Source organism: Nyctereutes procyonoides, unplaced genomic scaffold (assembly GCF_905146905.1).
Source record: "Nyctereutes procyonoides isolate TBG_1078 unplaced genomic scaffold, NYPRO_anot_genome, whole genome shotgun sequence".
NCBI lineage: Eukaryota > Metazoa > Chordata > Mammalia > Carnivora > Canidae > Nyctereutes > Nyctereutes procyonoides.
The window spans coordinates 13,227,221-13,246,421 of record NW_026575139.1 but is presented as its reverse complement, the minus strand read 5'-3'; the positions used below and the strand labels follow the sequence as shown (position 1 = coordinate 13,246,421).

At 36.3% G+C, this 19,201-nt stretch overlaps 1 protein-coding gene across 2 annotated transcripts in view; it reads right to left on the bottom strand.

Moving 5' to 3' along the window:
• Positions 1–19,201, bottom strand: part of GALC (galactosylceramidase) — a 57,279-nt gene that overhangs the window by 28,330 nt on the left and 9,748 nt on the right. For both annotated transcript variants that reach the window (XM_055304036.1, XM_055304037.1), the window contains 5 exons: positions 18,916–19,029; positions 16,855–16,994; positions 13,969–14,007; positions 10,935–11,065; positions 562–717 (listed from right to left, as the gene is read on the bottom strand). In XM_055304036.1, coding sequence (XP_055160011.1) covers positions 562–717; positions 10,935–11,065; positions 13,969–14,007; positions 16,855–16,994; positions 18,916–19,029 — 580 coding nt within the window. The remainder of the gene's footprint in view (positions 1–561; positions 718–10,934; positions 11,066–13,968; positions 14,008–16,854; positions 16,995–18,915; positions 19,030–19,201) is intronic.

Sequence of the window (19,201 nt, the reverse complement as noted above, 5' to 3'; positions counted from 1 at the left end):
TAAGTTTGGGAAACCAAGTTCTATGTAACAGAATATACATAAGCACTAAAAAATGATGAAAAATAAGTACACTTAAATATGAAAAAAAGTTCATAATATCTTGTTAAGTGAAAAGCAGCTTATCTACTAAACATATAGTATTATCTTGATTCTATATTAAAATTTTATGCATATAAATATAAATGGGAGGACACACACCAATATTTTTAGGGATTGTTACCCCTAGATGGCAAAAATATGGGTGATTTTGTTTCCTTCTTTGTATGTATAGGCAGTTACTAAATTCTCTGTCATGAGTATGCATTACTTTTAATACCAAATTAAGTTATTAGAACCAAACTCACCATGATTCCCTTTTCTTTTAAAAAGGGAAGAAAAAGAACAAGGACTATAAAAAAAGAATGTATCAGCTCACATTAACATCACAAAAATACATATTGGCTTACTCTTGTTCTATTTATTATTGTTTTAGAAAGCAAATCTGAATCTAATTACAGTTAAATCTTCTCAAAGCATTTAAGAAAAAAAAATTAAAACCTTCAAAAGTTTTCAGTAACTTACGCAGTCATGTAGCCATTGACATAATTCTGGTTCAATATGCGACCCAAGCAGCCTGCGCCCACATCACTATTTAAAGTGCTAAAATCTTCAGAAGACCAAAGTTTCTTCTTAGTCAACTTCGCATCCTTTACTGTATGGGTCCCAGGATAATGAGCTCTAGGAAAACAAAGGGTGGAAATAGGAAAAGGCAGACGTGCCACTTTTATCTATTTGTTGAGTCAATAAACACGTGTATCTTCACCAGTGTTTTCTATTTTGAAACAATGGGCAGCTTGTGGGTAGATGTCACACCAACTAGAAGCTTCTGCTTCCCATTCTTGTCTCAGGATGCCCGTTAAGATGCAATAAGCCTACATATACCAACACACAAAATAGGAAGGAAGATCATCAGTGGATGAGATTTCTGTTTCTAGAAACCATAAAGTGGATGGAAGCACACTGACAGTTGGAGATGGCAGAGAAGGCCACAGCCTAGAACACCCTAGGAGACAGAATTCAGACTTTCCAGGGGAAGCAGAGAGCTCAGACAGTAGAAAAGAAGGAGTATGAAGGAAGCCAAAAATAAGACTAATGAATCTATTATATAAAGTAGTATTTCCTCCCCCACTCCTACCTACCCCTGAGTAGACACAGAGAAAGACAGCTTGGTATTTATTCCCAGGCAAAAACAAAAAGTCAAAAAACCAAAAACCCAGAGAGTTCTTCCTTGAGTAAAAAGAAGAAACTACCTTGGTTAACTACAAATCACTATCCCAAAGCAGTGGTGGTTAACTCTGGGTTAAGGCAGGATTTGCTACTGGCATCCAGTGAGTGAGCAGAGGCCAGAGAAGCTTCCAAATATCCTACAATGCAAAAGGCAGGTACTCACCAAAGAATTATCCAGTGAAAATATCAAAAGTACAAAGGTTGAGAACTCCTACATTATACCATTATTTAAGAAAAGTCAAAGTATGAATGTATATTTATTATTCTAATAGTAAAATACTACCTCAGTGATGATTTTTTGTCTTTTTTTTGATGATTTTAGAAGTTACTGACAGTTTTTAAGAAATTTCTAATGTGAAATAGAAAATAGATGGACAGTTAACACAGGAATAAGAGAGTACATTAGCTAAGTAACTTTAGGAACACGAGTGTATACTTTCTAGGACACAATTATTTACGAAAATTTTAATAACAATACAAGCAGAATGATGGGGACTGGATTACATCATAACTCTAAACTTTGCAGTTTGGTGTCATAGTATTCATTACATTAAAAAAAATATTATGGGGCACCTGGGTGACTCAGTAGGTTAAGCATCTGCCTTCAGCTCAGGTCAGGATCCTGGGTTCCTGGGATGGAGCCCCACTTTGGGCTCCCTGCTCAGTGGGGAGTCAGCTTCTCCCTCTGCCCCTCACCCTGTTCGTTCTCACTCTCTCTCTCTTTCTCTCTCAAATAAATAGATAAAATCTTTAAAACAATGATTATGATGACCTATTTTGGTTTTTAGTTATTTAATCCCACTTAGGTCATGAATCTTTCAAGAAAAAATCCTACTTTGGGAATTCATTGTACCTCATGAAGATGAATTAGGGCACAGCATCAATCTGGCATTTCAGGATTTCATGAGGAAGAAAAAATATGAAACACATAATAGAGGACATAAAAAAGAAGTATTTGAGAAAAATGAGGCACCATCAAGATGTTGTAGCATCACTGAACTCAGCTAAAAATAGGCCTCTAACTCCGTAGTGTAAACATACACTACAGAGACCTCAAAGCAAGCTAACACCTAACAGGGTTAAAAAATTATTACTCTGGCACTACAGTGTCCAACATGTGAAGTCTGTTACTAATCTTTGTAACAATATTTTTAAATTTTTTCCATTTTAGATTCATTCTTATATCCAAGAACTTCATTCTATGATCATGATATTCAGCCATATACTAATATTAAGACTCATCCAGCTGTTACTCAGACAAATGTATGCTTGGTGTATCTCTTCTCAAAATATACCTGTAGAAAAAAGTAAACTTTGCCTGGGGACACCGGGGTGGAATAGTTAAGCGTCCAACTCTTGGTTTTGGCTCAGGTTGTGACCCCAGGATTGTGGGATCAACCCCATGATAGGCTCTGCAGTCAGCCCAGAGTCAGCTTGATACTCTTTCTCCCTCTCCTTCTGCCCCTCCCTGCCCCTGTGTGTGTGTGTGTGTCTCTCTCTCACATAAATAAATAAATCTGTTTTTTTTTTTCAAGTAAAAGCCTGGAAAGTAATATGCTATTGTGTTACTAATGATCTCTAGATGTTAGGATTCTGAGTAAGTTCTATCTTAATAGATTTCTACATTTTCCAAATTTGCTATAATCATGGATTATTTTTATAATCTGAAAAAATATCCCTTTTAAAGTTACATAAACAGGCATTTTGTCCCTCATTCAGAAAACATTAACTGTTATGTTAAAACTGAGTGATTATTAAATGATCTGAGCAAAGAAGGGTAAAACTGACACTAAAATCTGGGTCTCTCTCAATGTCCAGTCCCACCACTAATTCAACAAAAAATGCAAAGGCTCCTTAAGAATATAATTTTTTATATATGTATAACTAGACAAAACCTATCATTTTACAGCATGATTCTCCAAATTTAAATGACAAATTAAGATTACTGAAAGTAACCAAAGTTATCCTAACAGAGGAACATGTTCATAATAAAAGAAAATTAGCAGTTAAGGACAAAGTGGATCATGGTAGCACCCCAGTTTCTGACAATCACCAGTATTCCTCCTAAAACCACAGAGATCTACTAAATACAGGAAAGGGAAAACCTACAGACAATATCCTCATCAAGACTAGGTGATGGAATGCCCAGGAGTCTTCTTGAAGCATCAGAACTAGCCCAGGATCACCAGATATGATGTGGAAACTGGAAGAGAGATGGGACCAGCAGGCAGTTACTCTCAAAGGAGCCCTACTCTGAGTGAAAGCATAAGAGAACAGTGGGTGAAACAGGGAATATCTTCACAGGCTGAAGGCATTCAGTTGGGGGTGAATAAAGTTGGGGGTGAATGGAAAACAGTGAATTCATTAAGAGATCTAATACTGTTGTCAGTTTAAACCAAAAGAAATATGAGGTGAGCAATATGTGTATAATTTGAAGTTTTGTAGCAGCTGCATTTAAAAAAAAGCAAAAGGGAAATTTTCCTGATATACTTTAACCCAATATTCACCAAATATTGTCATTCAACATGCAATCAACCTAAAAAATTATGAATAATATTTTACATTTTTTTAAATATCAAATCTTTAAAAGCCAAGGTTTATTTTACATACAACACACCTAAATTCAAATGAGCCACATTTCAATGTCCCATAGTTAACCGTGGCTAGTGGCTACCAGACTGGACAATACAGGTTTAAACCCTTAGCAATTTCAGTAATAGGTAGCAAACAATCCTGTCTGGAATGCGAGAGCCTCCCTATGAGAACAAGCTGCTTGATGAGAATCCAAATTGATTAAGGCAGGAACACTCGGGGTGAGGGAGAGACAACATTCAGGCAGTAGGGAGAACAGGGCCCAGAAGGAGCAGACCCCAGAAAGCCCTGTGACTGCAAAATAAGAACTTACACGGTGCAGGCCAAGTACAACATTAATGGGGCAGAGAGATCCACTCTTCCAATGGAGGTGGCAGTCAAAAAATAATACCTGAACAAAATCTCATTATACCACAATAGCCTAAATTTGGAAACAATTCAAATGACCATTGACAAAGAACAGATAGAAAAATCATGCCGTATTCCTATAACTGAATGCAAAAGAGCAATTAAAATGAACCAAGTCTCTACCTGGCAATATGAGTTAATCTTAAAACTACAATGTTGACCAAAATAATAGATACTCTAAGATGCCACTGAAATAAAGGGTTTTTTATTAATTTAAAATCTAGCCAACATATAGTACATCACTAGTTTCAGATAGAGTTCAGTAGTTCATCAGCTGCACATAACACCCAGTGTTCATCACATCACATGCCCTCTTAATAAAGTTTTTAAACAAGCATAATTAGTTTATGGTGTTAGGGCTAACATCAGTAGTTGCCTTTGGGACCAGGGGAGAAGCTAATGATTAGAAAGATTTCCAAGGGAAGAGCTGCTTAGATACTGATAATTTTTTATTTCTTGACCTCAGTGGTGGTTATGTAGGTACGTTCACTTTGTGACAATTCATTATGCCATATTCTTATGATTTATGTATTTTTATGTATGAGTGTATGTGTGTATGTTATACTTTGTTAAAAAATTTTTAACAAAATTTTAACAATTTTTAGACAACAGAGGTATATGAAACTAAAATGAGAGAATTATAGAATTATCAGAAAAAAACACATTTTAGAAATGAAGACAAGAAAAAGAAACACAAGATAGGATAGATACTATGGAAAACACAATGAGGAAAATAGAGGACAAAATTAGAGAACCAGGGGATCCCTGGGTGGCGCAGCGGTTTGGCGCCTGCCTTTGGCCCAGGGCGCGATCCTGGGGACCCGGGATCGAGTCCCACGTCGGGCTCCCGGTGCATGGAACCTGCTTTACCCTCTGCCTGTGTCTCTGCCTCTCTCTCTCTCACTGTGTGCCTATCATAAATAAATAAATAAATAAATAAATAAATAAATAAATAAATAAATAGATAGATAGATAGATAAATAAATAAATAAATAAATGAAATTAAAAAAAATTAGAGAACCAAACAGAAATAAAGAAATAAAGATGGTTTGAGAAAAATACAGAATAAAGGCAATATTCAAACAAGATCCAAAATGCATAACTGGGTCTCCTAAAAAGAAAGCCAAAGTAATGGAGTAGAATAATTATTTAAGTTAAAATTTAAATAAATCTTATTGAAATTAGAAAACACTTAAATACAGATATTGAAAAGGCATATGCTATATACCTGACAATGGTAAATAGTGTACAACTACTAAGCTTTAAAGTTAAGGAAAAATATTCTTTGGATATACAGGAATTTATAACGAAGAAAAAAGAAGTCTAAACAAGGATAATACACTCTAGAATGGCAGAACCACAAGACCGAAGAGCACTTATAGAACAGAGTCGCTCTATCCTCCCATATACTGTTCTGCACTTTTCTCAAGAAATAAGCATCTATCTTGTTTAAACCACATGAAAACAAGTAGAATAATTTAAATGATATCCTAACACATGGAAGCTAGAGATGGAGATGTCTGACATAGTTAGTGATCCAGGAGGCCAGGCTATAATTTCAATTATCCCACCATGGAAATAGAACTAATTCATTATACTGGAACATAAAATAAGCACATCTACAAAAGAATATTTGCTATTCTTATAGATAGTTCCATTGACAAATACGAGGCTTTTTTATTATCTCCATTCTGCAAAGATATGGAATTCCAGGAACAAAATAGAATGCCTACACAAAAATAAGAAATATTGTTTAGAGGCCTCAGACTACAGAGAACATAGTGGTTTAAAGAAAAAGACTTTATTTTACTTCTATATAATCACCCAAGTTAAGAGTTAAGGTTGGTGGAAGCAGCTCTGAAATCTGCTCTTTGGTCAAATGGAGGCCTCTGATTCTAGCCAGTAGGAAGGAAAAGGGGTAGAAGATAATGTACCTAGGATCCTAGAGTATAAACTCTCAGGTGTTGCTTATCAGTTGTGCTCTCATTTCATCACCAGGAACTTAACTGTATTGATATATCTTAACTCCAAAGAATGCAGAGAGTCTTGCCTTGAGCCCACAAAGAATAGGATAGGTTTGGGTAGACCACCAGCAGCTTCTTCTGCATGAAGTTAAGTGAGAGGTCCACAAAGGGGGAAACAACAAAAAAAGAAAGAAAAGAAGTCTGGCATCAGAATTCCTAGCAGCAACATTTTAAGTAACCAATGGAGTAAATTTTATGATGTTAAAGGATTAAGAAAATGTGAGTCAGAGAGTTTATATGTAGCCAAACTGTCCTTCAAGTATAAAGGCCACAGATAAAGAGTCAATAAACATGGAAGAGATCAAGAAATATCGCCCCCATTAGCACTTCCTGAAAAATATAGTAAATATTAAGCCCTGACACCCAAGAATCTAAAGAAGCCAGCAAAAGACTTGAAGGTGAACATTGCATATGCTTAATGGTAGAACTAGACTAACAGAGTAATTTAGTACATAAATGTTGTGTGTTCTGATAATGTGTAACTAATACGGCAAATGCAAAATTGGAGGAGGAGGAAAGAAAATGAAATGTAAATGAAGTTTGCCAATTGGCTGGGAGTTAAAGGTTACAGCTTGCAGCTGACAAATCAAGATAGTAGAAGCTTAAGGTCGTGTAAGAATGCAAAGATTAAGAAATTCGGGTAATTAAAATTCCATTGTAGGAGCAAGAAAGGGAGAAAGAGAAAGTTATGAAATAAGTTTCACATTGCTTATAGTAAAATGATACATAAAAACTAAATAGAAAAAGAACTAAGAGTATTAGTATAAACAGTTTCTCAACTTCACCGTGGACATCTTGGCTGAATAATTAATTATTTATTGTGGGAAGTTATCCTGTGGGAAGGGTATTTAGAAACATCTCTGGCCTCCACCCACCATGCCAGTATCAATCATAAATATTTCCAGGCATTACCAAATGTCCCCTGGGGGGCAAAATTATACCCAGCTGAGAATGACTGGTATAGAAGTATCGTATAAATGCAATCAGTAGAACCAAAAATCAAACCTTGCTAAATAACAAAAAAGATACCTCCTTAAAAAGAGCAAAGAAAACAAATCATATACCAACATATTAGTATATTAGTATATACATAGTGTAAATGATTAAATAACAAGACAATACAGAATAGAGTTCATCATTATATCATCAAGTATATATGGTTTCAGTTATATTGTTAAGTATAAATGAGTTTAAATCAATCATTGAAATCTGAAGATTTTTAGAGCAGTGAAAAAAGCAAAACCTAAATCTATGCTATATGCAAGCAACACATCTAGAACAAAATGACCTCGAGAAGTAAAGAATGAAAATGTGGGCAAAGGTAGATCAGGCAAATATAAATGAAAAGAAAACAGAGGTCTCTATCTCAGTCACAGGCAAAGCAGAATTCATACCAAGAAGCATAATGAGGCAAAGAATGACATTTTCTAAAGTCAACAGTTACAAAATAACAATGAAGATAAGACATTAATATCTATGAGCAACTTTCAAAAGCACAAACTAGGTGAAACTGAAACCCACTAGTGAGAGGAAATTCACGGTCTCAGTAACCCTGGATAGTTCCAGTGAACAAACTAATTGGGATACAGGATACCTAAACAACGCAGTCACTAAGGTAGATACTACACACTCAACCCTTATATCCTGATAGAAAATATATTGTAATATAATAAGACAGAAGCTCCTGGGAAAGGTTTTGAAAAAAAAAATTTAAATACATTCAGCATTAAATGATCACAGTGCAATGAAATGAGAAAATAAAACCGAGCTAAAGCAGCATTCAAAGAAATATTTGCTGCATTAGATGCCCACATTAGTAAAGATAAAATGAATTAAACATCCAACACTTTTTCATGAAGACACAGCAAAACCCATACCTTCATTTAAATATTTTTTCCTAGTCAAATATATTCAAAATCAATACAACTTTGTAAGACCTCAAAGACCTGAGCTATTTATGAAAGTTTTAACAAATAAAGGCAGAAATTATATTCTAATTTCAATATACGAAATGTTTAATACATCTTACTTTTCTTGCCAAAAATAAATAAATGAGCAAGCCTAAAACTAAACTAATCATTCTTCTGTCAATTTCCAACATGAAACAGGACAGATGGGCAGGTTAAACCAAACTGCAAGGATGAAACCTATAAACTCCCAGACTATGAGATGCTTTACAGGACAAACCATCCGGTTTCTTTGACAAATGAAAGGGAATAAAAAGATGGGGCAGGAGCCAAAAAATCAGAAGAGACTTAAATATCCATCAATCACAATGTATGAATCTAAACTGGATCTAGACTCACTCAGATAAAGCTATAAAATGACAGTTACAGATATTTGATAGTATCAAAAAACTGTTATATTTTTAGATGTAATAACGGTATTGTTTATGGTAAAAAAAAAGAATCCTTATCTTAAAAGATACATGGGAAAATGTTTATGGAAGAAATAATGTGTGGGATTTGCTTCAAAATAATGTGGGAGGAAGAAGAGAAACTGTAAGCATATAGAGCTAGGGGTCCCTGGAAAAAGAAAGACAAGCCAAGCTTTCTTGTCATGAGAAAAGTCACCTTAGGCCCCCAGCCATCTTGTGATCTATGTGTGAATGGCACTACTTGCCCAAAGCCCATTTCTTGCAGAACTTCCTGAGATATGTTGAAATTGCAGAAGAATAGATCTTAGTAGATAACAATTTTAAGGGAACAAAAAAATATAAGAACAAACTGCCACTATCAGGCCAGGAGATAACCTAATCATACCAGGGAACAACAAATCAGTTTGTAAATCTTGCAGCACTGGTTCAAAATTAAGGATTGACCTGACACACACTCTCGAGCTATCTTTGCAGGATCTGAAATGTTTTGAGCACTCAGGTACCAAAATTGATGGTGCTGACCCTCGTGACCTGGACTCTGTCACCTTAAGATAACTTCTGCCCCAATTCTATGCTGAATGCCCCACTGTGAAAGCCCTTTTGTGAATATACGCACCCTTAGCCTAAAGCTTCCCCAGTTTGGTTGTTCGAGGAAACACTGCTTTGGGAAACATTCCCAGGGTTCTCCTTTACTTGTTGCAAGTAAAACCCTTCCTTTTCTTTTTCTTTGGCTTGGTTGTGTCTTTTGGGTCCATAGGCACCAAGTGGCGAACCTAGTTTCAGGCAACAGATGACAGAATGGATAAGTATGCAGATGGAGAACTAACCAGGGAGTCATAGTTGAGGTTGAGTGATGGGAACATGGATATTCATTATATTATTCTGCCTCCTTTGTGCACATTCAAAATGCTTCATTTAAAAAAAGGGCACATGTTGACCAAGCAATCTTCACTGAATAAAAAACACATTCCACGTGTATGTGTATTCTATTTTTCAAACATTTATATATGTTATCACAATAGACAAAATAATAATTGACTTAAAAAATACTGCTAGGTGGGGAGTAGAAGAAGGGGGAACTGGAGGAAAGTGGTCAAAAGGTACAAAATTCCAGCTATAAGATAAATAAGTACTAAGGATATAATGTACAGCATGATGACTATAATTAATACTGCTGTGTGGTATATAATAAAATTGTAAGAAAGTAGATCCTAAGAGCTCTCATCATAAGGAAACATTATTTTCCCTTCTCTTTCAACTGTATCTATATGAGAGGATGAGCATTAACTAAACCTATCACGGTAATCATCTCATGGTAATCATCTCTTATGTAAATTAAGTCATCATGGCATATACCTTAAACTTACAGAGTAATGTATATCAATTATTTGAGAAATAGATGAGAAAAGTCAAATTTCTCAAATAATTGATATACAATTATATCAATTAAAACTGGAAAAAATAAATCAGACAAAAAAAATTTACTGGAACTCAGGAAGGCTGAATGGCAGAGCTGGACTAAACAGCAGGGTCAAAGCCACGCTGCTAAGGAAACATGACAAAAGCCATGGTCAGTGACCATGCCATACCATTTACATAAGTGTTCATTTACAGAATAACTCCCAACCTGGGAGGTGTGCCTTTTGTAATTTCTAAAATTTAACTACCCTGTCCCTTAATCTAAGCAAAGCCATGTTTTATTACTCCAAAGGTTAACATAATTTTTGAAAAGCACCAATACATTTCATTGGCATAAAAGATCCCAAAGTACAGGCGACCCTTTAACAATATGCCAACCCCCCAACCACATGCATTTGACAACCTGAATATAATCTTGGACTCCCCAAAAACTTAACTACTAATAGCCTGTTGAGCAGAAAAGATTGACAACATAAACAATTAATTAACACATATTTTGTTTGTTCTATGTATTACATACTATATTCTTACAATAAAGGAAGCTAGAGAAAAGAAAATATCAAGAAAATCACAAGGAAGAAAAAATACATTTATACAGTATCGTAAAAATTCCACACATAAGTGGACTGGCTTAGTTCATACCTGTGCTGTTCAAGGGTCAACTGTACATACTTTTCAAAGAGGAAGGAATGAAACATCAGTCACACATGCTTTAGTTATGTAAATACAAGAAAGCTCCCTCTGAAAATGTAATCAAGTGGGAAAGTAAAGCAAAAACAAAGGTATAGTCAAGTATGGAAAGCCAGCAATCAGAAATTGTTAATCTTTCAAAGCAAAATCTTTCTTACCCTATAACATCAATCACTTTCAAAAGCTCAGAGTCAAGCAACATGGAAGCAGAAATGGGCTCCCAGAGATTGTCACTCGCTATGATTTTCACTCGATCAAGACCTTGATAGTTCAGCATTCTTCTTAACACCTTTAGGAGAGATAAACAGAACGCAGGAAAGTTTACAAACGAGACTTTAGCTATTGAATTACAACCACAATAGCTGAAGTATCTTTGAAAATCAGCATCTTGGGGGATCCCTGGGTGGCGCAGCGGTTTGGCGCCTGCCTTTGGCCCAGGGCACGATCCTGGAGACCCGGGATCGAATCCCACCCACATCAGGTTCCCGGTGCATGGAGCCTGCTTCTCCCTCTGCCTGTGTCTCTGCCTCTCTCTCTCTCTCTCTCTCTCTCTGTGACTATCATAAATAATAAAATAAAATAAATAAATAAAATAAAATAAAATAAAATAAAATAAAATAAAATAAAATAAAATAAAATAAAATAAAATAAAATAAATTAAAAAAAAGAAAATCAGCATCTTGGATAAATAATACTATCAATATTATTTCCTCAATAGAAACATGCCTTCTATGGAAAATAAAAGGCATTATTATGAAGATATCCTACTTCATGGGAATGTAAAAAAAAAAAAAAAGAGGTAAAAATTCTTTCAAGGGATTTTCCCTCTAACTTTAATGGAATCAAAAACAGATTCATAATAGTAAAAATATAAATAAACCACCACCACAGCTGCATAGTTTAAAAGAAAAAGGAAACCAGACTAACCAGATTCTATGGTTCCTTCAAATGAACACAACTACAGAGGCACATGTGTAATCACAGGGAAAAAAATAAGCTGTGAAATGTCACATCTGGGTAGATACAAGCTCCTCATCTTCACTGTTGAGACCCTATCATGAGGCCGTGCCCAGCCTTGGGGTCACACAGAGCACATGCATTAACTTGGCTTCCACCCTGGGCTCTTGCTGCTCTCATCAGTCTTGTGCTCAAAGAAGCCACAACGTTCCACACCAACCCTGTGCTTCCATCGTATACCAGCTCTGCTGCCCCACTTCCCACAGCCCCACGATGCCCCCTCCACCACACTCTCACCACTTCACTGATAATGCATGCAGCCTGGAGGTAAGGTGACTCTGACTTACCCAGCCCTGGCTGCAAGCCACCCCATCAAGTCCCACAGCTACACATGAAAGTGTGCTGTTCCCCTAGTGAACACATCAGCCTACTCAAGGCTCAGTCCCCCCTTGTCTACTCTTTCACTCTTGCACTTCCCCCTAATCCCTTTACATTTAATCATCATTTCTTTGCGGTGTCCTGCCCCTGCCCTAGCAACAAGGGGAGTTCCTAACCATCCCATCTTGAAGATTCCAACCACATGTCACCTTCCCTAATCCACCCAGGCAGAAGGATCATCTCCTCTCTGCCCCTTCTAACAATGCTGCATGGTCATTATTCTGCTAGAGAAATGATGACTGTGTTTTAGTTGTCCATACAGAGCTCTATAGCCCTCAAATGTGAATTCCTTTGGGCAGCATCAGTATTTTGTATCGTCTTCTAAGCATATATGGAATGCCTGACAAACCTGGTGTTGAGTCAATACTTGTTGGTAGAATTAATGAATAAATAAATGAAACAAATTTAGTGGATATTACCCACCTAAAAACATAATACACTTAAAGAAATTCTTTTAAGAACTGAAATAAAATATAACCACAAAACTATGTTTCTTAGAGGAAACACAAGTCAAATGGTACTGTAAATAAACCAGAGAATACCTCCACCTGAAAAGTTAAAACTGCCACTAGTTTCCCAGGGACAGAAGGGTTATTAGTCTCACTTTTTCCTTTCCTGAAAAACAGCAACAATAGTAGTTACCTCATAAGGGGGCTAGTAAGAACAAAAGGGAGATAAATAACTAGGAAAAGCGACCCAATAAAACACAGGAGCAGGAGTGTCTAGGTGGCGTTAAGCATCTGCCTTCACCTCAGGTCATGATCTCTAGGTGCTGGGATCAAGTCCCACATGGGGCTCACTGCTCTGTGGGAAGTCTGCTTCTGCTTCTCCCTCTCCCCCTGCTTATGTTCTCTCTCTGCCTTTCTCTCTCTCAAACGAATAAATCAAAAATCTTTAAAGAAAAAGCACACTTGGCAAATGTTAGTTGCTACCTATTTGCTAATAACAGGTAGAAACATATAGAACATTCCAATGTAATAGGCATTCCAAAGAAAATAACAGTGAGGCTATACACTAGATATTCTGATATAAGATATAAAACTGTACAAAATTTCTAGCCAAAAGAGACTCCATTTCCAAGCTTCATTTTCCTTTCAACTGATGAACTCCAGAACTGGGCCAGAGGTGGCAATAGTTTTATAAGCAGTTGCTCTTAATATTTCAGCAGAACAACTGGCATTCAGGTCATATGAGGACCCTAAAGTTAATACGTTCCAGGAACAATAAAATAATCAACGAGATAGTAATCAGAAATGGCTTAAATGGTCTGCCCCAAATTAGCAGTGCTTCCTTTTCTCTTCTTTATCTACATTATGTAATTATCCCTTGCCCTCCCCGCAGAAGCAGGACACTTTTTTTGGTTACTTCAGAATCTGTGCTCCCTAAGTTGCAATTCTGATACCACAAATGATGGTCTTTGTTCTTTTTCAGTTTTGCCTCCTTTCCTGTTGACAATGAAAAAAAGAAAAGCTACATTTCTTTAAGTCCTAAAAGTCCAACATGATGCAGTTTTTTTATAATGATTATCATAATTCCATAAATAATGAATTTTAAGATAGGAAAATTCAACACAACTCTTCAGACAAAGGAAATCTGGGGTTCATTAAGAATTACCTATGCTTTAATCAGGAATTTAAATATGATTAAGCTTTTGCCTGAATTTTATGTCACAACTAGCAAAACAAATATCTGTGTTATAAAAAAACACAATGTTCCTACTATACTAATTTCTATGGAACCATAAGGGAATTATTTACTAGTAACTACAAGATAAAAAGATTTTAAAGTTGTACAGACCTTGATATAATTGATGTCAAATGACCTCTCATTCCAAATCTGTAAAACAGAAAGTGAAAGAGCCTGAATTGAAAGTTGTCAGAAAGTAGACATTACTGTTAAGATGCCACTGCTCTCATTATCTTTCATATCATCTAAAATGCAATGTTCCTTACTTTATGGAATATCCTGTTTTTGCATTTATAGATATTTAGAAGACAACATAACTTTTTTAAATTATTATTTTTTACATTAGAATATTATTTTTAAAACATATATTTGGAATGTTTGGTGGGTATTTTTCAAATAGTCACTCATTTCCATGATGAGAAACCCTCAAGCAGACTCCACATTGATCAAGTAGACTGACATGGGGCTTAATCCCAGGATCCAGAGATCACAACCTGAGCTAAAATCAAGAGTTGGATACTTAAATGACTGAGCCCCCCCAGGCACCCTATTCCAGTGATTTCTAAAACTAGAATATCCATTCAATCATTCAACAAACACTGACAATGTAAGGTGTGCCAGGGACTCTGTCAGGCACTGGAGACCCAGCAGACAGGAGTGTTGTAATAATGTTTATAAGATCTGGATCCCTGGGTGGCTCAGCGGTTTAGTGCCTGCCTTCAGCCCAGGGCATGATCCTGGAGTCCCTGGATCGAGTCCCACATCAGGCTCTCTGCATGGAGCCTGCCTCTCCCTCTGCCTGTGTCTCTCTGTCTCTCTATCTCATGAGTAAATAAATAAATTCTTTAAAAATAATAATAATTTTTATAAGATCTTACCATCACATTTAATGCCAATATAAATAAGTACACTGTAGGGGCGCTTGAGTGGCTCAGTCGGTTAAGTGGCTGCCTTAAGGGATCCCTGGGTGGCGCAGTGGTTTAGCGCCTGCCTTTGGCCCAGGGCGCGATCCTGGAGACCTGGGATCGAATCCCACGTCGGGCTCCCGGTGCATGGACCCTGCTTCTCCCTCTGCCTGTGTCTCTGCCTCTCTCTCTCTCTCTCTATCTCTGTGTGACTATCATAAATAAATAAAAATTAAAAAAAAACTTTAAAAAAAAACAGTGGCTGCCTTAAGCTCAGGAGATGACCTGAAGGTCCTGAGATCGAGCCCCGTGTTAGGCTGCCCCTCAGTGGGGAATCTGCTTGTCCCTCTCCTCCTCCTCCCCCACTCATACTCTCACTCTCTCTCTCTTTCTCTAATAAGTATATAAAATCTTTTAAAAAATAAAGTATCCTGTAGAAGTAATTTTTTTAAGCATACACAAGATCACACGATATGCTATATCACAAAGGCAAATTCTTAATGAGGACAGATAAAGGGAAATTACACAGCTCTCGATGGTTTAGAATCATGAGGGATGAGGTTTTAGAAATGAAAGAGAATTTCCATGACATTAGTTTTGCCGCCGAGAAAACTGTTAATGACACAGATGGCCTAGAGTCCAGGCACTATCACTCACTTTACTCTAGAGATAACAGGAAAGTATTTCTTATCAAAGAAGCTCCTCACCACAGCATATGAGTCTAAAAGAGTGTGAATTACCCATTCTTTACCAGAAACATTTTCTGAGTGTGACTTTACTGTAATAAAATGCTATTTAGATCGAAACCTACATTTAGTTTCACTATAGGTTAAAAATACCCTGACATATGAAAGTTCTCAAATACAAACTAATTTTCGATTAGAATTTGGAGAAAAAAAATTTTTAAAAAAGTATATTCTTGCTCCTGGCTGCCTACAGCCCTTGGCCCATCCTCAGGTCCTCTCTCCTCCTGTGATTTTACAGTTTAATCTATCCCAGTTCCTATCTCTCTCACTAAACTCCTTAAGGACTTATAATCTTGGTATCCCTAGAATATAACAGTCCCAGTGCCTGCAACATAGGAGGAGCTCAATAATTGTTGGCTAACTGCAAGAACACTTTTTAAATCAGTTTTGACAGATGGCATATTAATAAGCAAACATGTGTGGAGACCACCATGTATTTGTTGTGAGGTTCTGTGAGGTATGGTGCCTCCAGCCTGCCAACAGACCAGCTGGAAAGACATCATATTTTACATTTTTTCAATCATTAAAAGGCGTTAAATAACAGTTTAAGACAAGGGTAGGCAGATTTTAGCCATCCTGCCAAATCCAGCCTACCCACTATTTGTATTTTTTATAACCTGAGAGCTGAAATTGGTTTTTACGGTTTTAAATGGTTATGTTTTAAATGGCTATGTAATTACCTACATAATATCCTTCATATTGCCTTTTGACCCACAAAGTATTTACACTCTAACCCACTAAGAAAAAGTGTGCCACCCCCTGATTTTGGACAACAGAAGATTCATAGAGCAAAATGAAATTAATCATCGAACTGTATGGTAAATATAGTATTCTTGTATGACCAGAGAAACTAGGGAAAGCTTTTAAGGAGAACATGAGCTAGGGTGGTACCAAAAATCAAAAAAAAAAAAAAAATTTAAGATTTTTTATTTATTTATTAGAGACACAGAGAGAGAGAGAAACAGGCAGAGGGAGAAGCAGGCTCCATGCAGGGAGCCGACATGGGACTCGATCCCGAGTCTCCAGGATCACGCCCTGGGCAGAAGGCAGCACTAAACCACTGAGCCACCAGGGCTGCCCAACCAAAAATCAAAATTAAAAAAAAAAAAAAAAAAAAGTTCAGAGAAGGTACACATTTAGCACAGTTTTCAAAAGAGGTTAGAATTTGGATGGGCAAAGAGGAGGAATAAAAGGTCACATGTAGTTACTTTGTTATCAGATGCCAATAGAATAAATTAGTCTCATGACACAAAATGGTTGGTCAACAAAATGCCAAAGAATCAAATTACTTTAAGAAATTAGAAATAAATGTCCAAAAGTTAATCAGCTTTACATATATTACTAACCCCGATATAATCAATGTCCAAATCATGATAATGCTTGGCACCCACAATCCAGGTCATGATATAGTAGGCAGTCAGCTGAAGATTCACGTAAGGCCAGTTGAAACCTTTTCCTAGCCATCCAGGAAATGACCATGGCAACCCTGCAGAAAGGAAAAGGTAAAGGTGGAGTGAGTGTAACAGTGCTGGCACAGTGAAAACAAGGCAAAAGAACTCACGCTAAGCAAAAAGCCAATACAGATCTTACTCAAGATTATATGCCATGCCATGCACAAATTCCAAAATCTCTTCCCATTTATGAACTCTGCAACTCCTTAATGATCCTTAAAGTCAGCCTCAATAATTCCAAATGTTCTTTCAAGAAATAAAAACACAAAGGCTCTCTCAAAGATACTTGCCAATAGAAAGAAATGTAACATACAATTTAACTTGACAAGACCACCGCCTGCTACAGGGATATTTGATATTCAATTTCTTTCCTCTGAAGTCAAATCAAAGAGTTCTGAAAAGCTTATGCCTAACTTACAGGTTAAGTATAATACAAATTCCTCATTCACTAGTACATCTTCTTAAAACTTAAGGCTTCTTAAAAAACTATTCAGATAATCAAATTCAGCAAAGCTAGTTTGTCATCACATCAATATAAATCCCAATGACTCAACAGGAAAATACATCTTTGTCGTATGATATAGATCAAATAACCCACATTCTTCCAACACTCTAATTATTATTTTTAAGTAAGAAAATGAGAATAGTAGAGAAGCACTAATTACAATTCTAAATCCTGATTCTGTTACTAATATGTTAAAATAAGCTCAACAGTTAAGTTCCTCAACTGTTAATATGTATTACCAATCTAACTCACCACTGAAAAAAACCATAATGAACAAAAGAACAAAATGCTTATTTTTCTAAACTTGAGAGGAATGTCTAAGTGTATATCCCATAAGAAATGTGACATTAAAATACTGGAACATTTTAGAACAATGAAATGAATTCTACAGAACCACCATGTGTAAGTCTTTGTTAGAACATGATTCAGCATGCCAGATTTTCTACATTTAAATGAGAACTGACCTTGAAAACAGCCCAATGGGTGAGTATGTGCTGAAGTCAATGATGCTTCTTTTTTTTTTACTGCTTAAAATATTTCCTGGAATCTCTTACAAAAGACCATTTATAAAGAACACACTAACTCCTCATTTTTTTTAATTTAGAAAAACTTATGTTTGTCCTTTGTTAAAAATGATTTTTAAAATAACTTGAAATCAAGCCTATTAAATGGATCTCATTGATCTCATACAGACTAGATGTGTGAGCTTGTTTCAAAAAATCAAATTCATTTCAAATGATAACTGTATGCCATCACTGTGTATGTTTGCAGTATCTTATAGTTCTGCACACTGCTACATGAGAACTATAAAATGAACATAGTAGTCCTATTTGAGAAATCCAGTGATCCTGCCACTAGAACTTAAACTCCACAAGGGCAGGAATTGGGGGCTGGATTGTTTGGTATCCCTAATGCCTAGAACAATGACCAACACATTGCTGAGGTTCAAACAAACACTTTCATGGGAACCTCTTCACGAAATGGGGTCTATGACTTCATGTAATCCATAATTATACAAACAGTTGGGATACACTACTACACCTAATAAACAATTTTCTAGATAGTATTTCCCTTTTACAAATTTTGATAAGAAATTTTGTTGAGAGTAATAGTTTAACATCACGAAAACAACCAAAATGCAATTAGGTTCTATATCTGATTTTGCCATTTACTAATTATCTCACCTTAAGTCAAGGTGGCAAAACCTAAGCCTCTTCTGCTTCTATAAAATGGGAAGAGTAATGCCTCACTCCAAAGTTATTATATATAAAGAGCAGACATAATATAAGGGCAAAGAAATGATCGACCCTGGCACATGCTTTGTTGCTGCTAGGATGATGGTAGTATTAACAACATTATTAGTGCCTCAGTATTAATAATGACTCCACAAACAGAACTCAGAATTTAAAAGTTAAATGGAATGCAAAAGCATGGCAAACTTCACTTCTTACCCATGAGTATAATATTAGGGTTCCGCTTCTTAGCTTCCTTCATTAACCACCACTCATATCCTCGGAAATAATTCTCATCTAATGCATAGTGCATGTGGGAGGGTTCAGTACCATCTGCATGGGAGAGAGCAAAAGAGAAAGGAAACCATCCATTAATGGTGTTTCATAGGGCCGCTCTCCCTTATACATATACACATTTCAAAGAAGACGCATTCCAGTTCCAATCCTGACATGGAGCAAGTAAGAATGATCTTATATCACTTGAGGACGGATGATCAAAGCATAT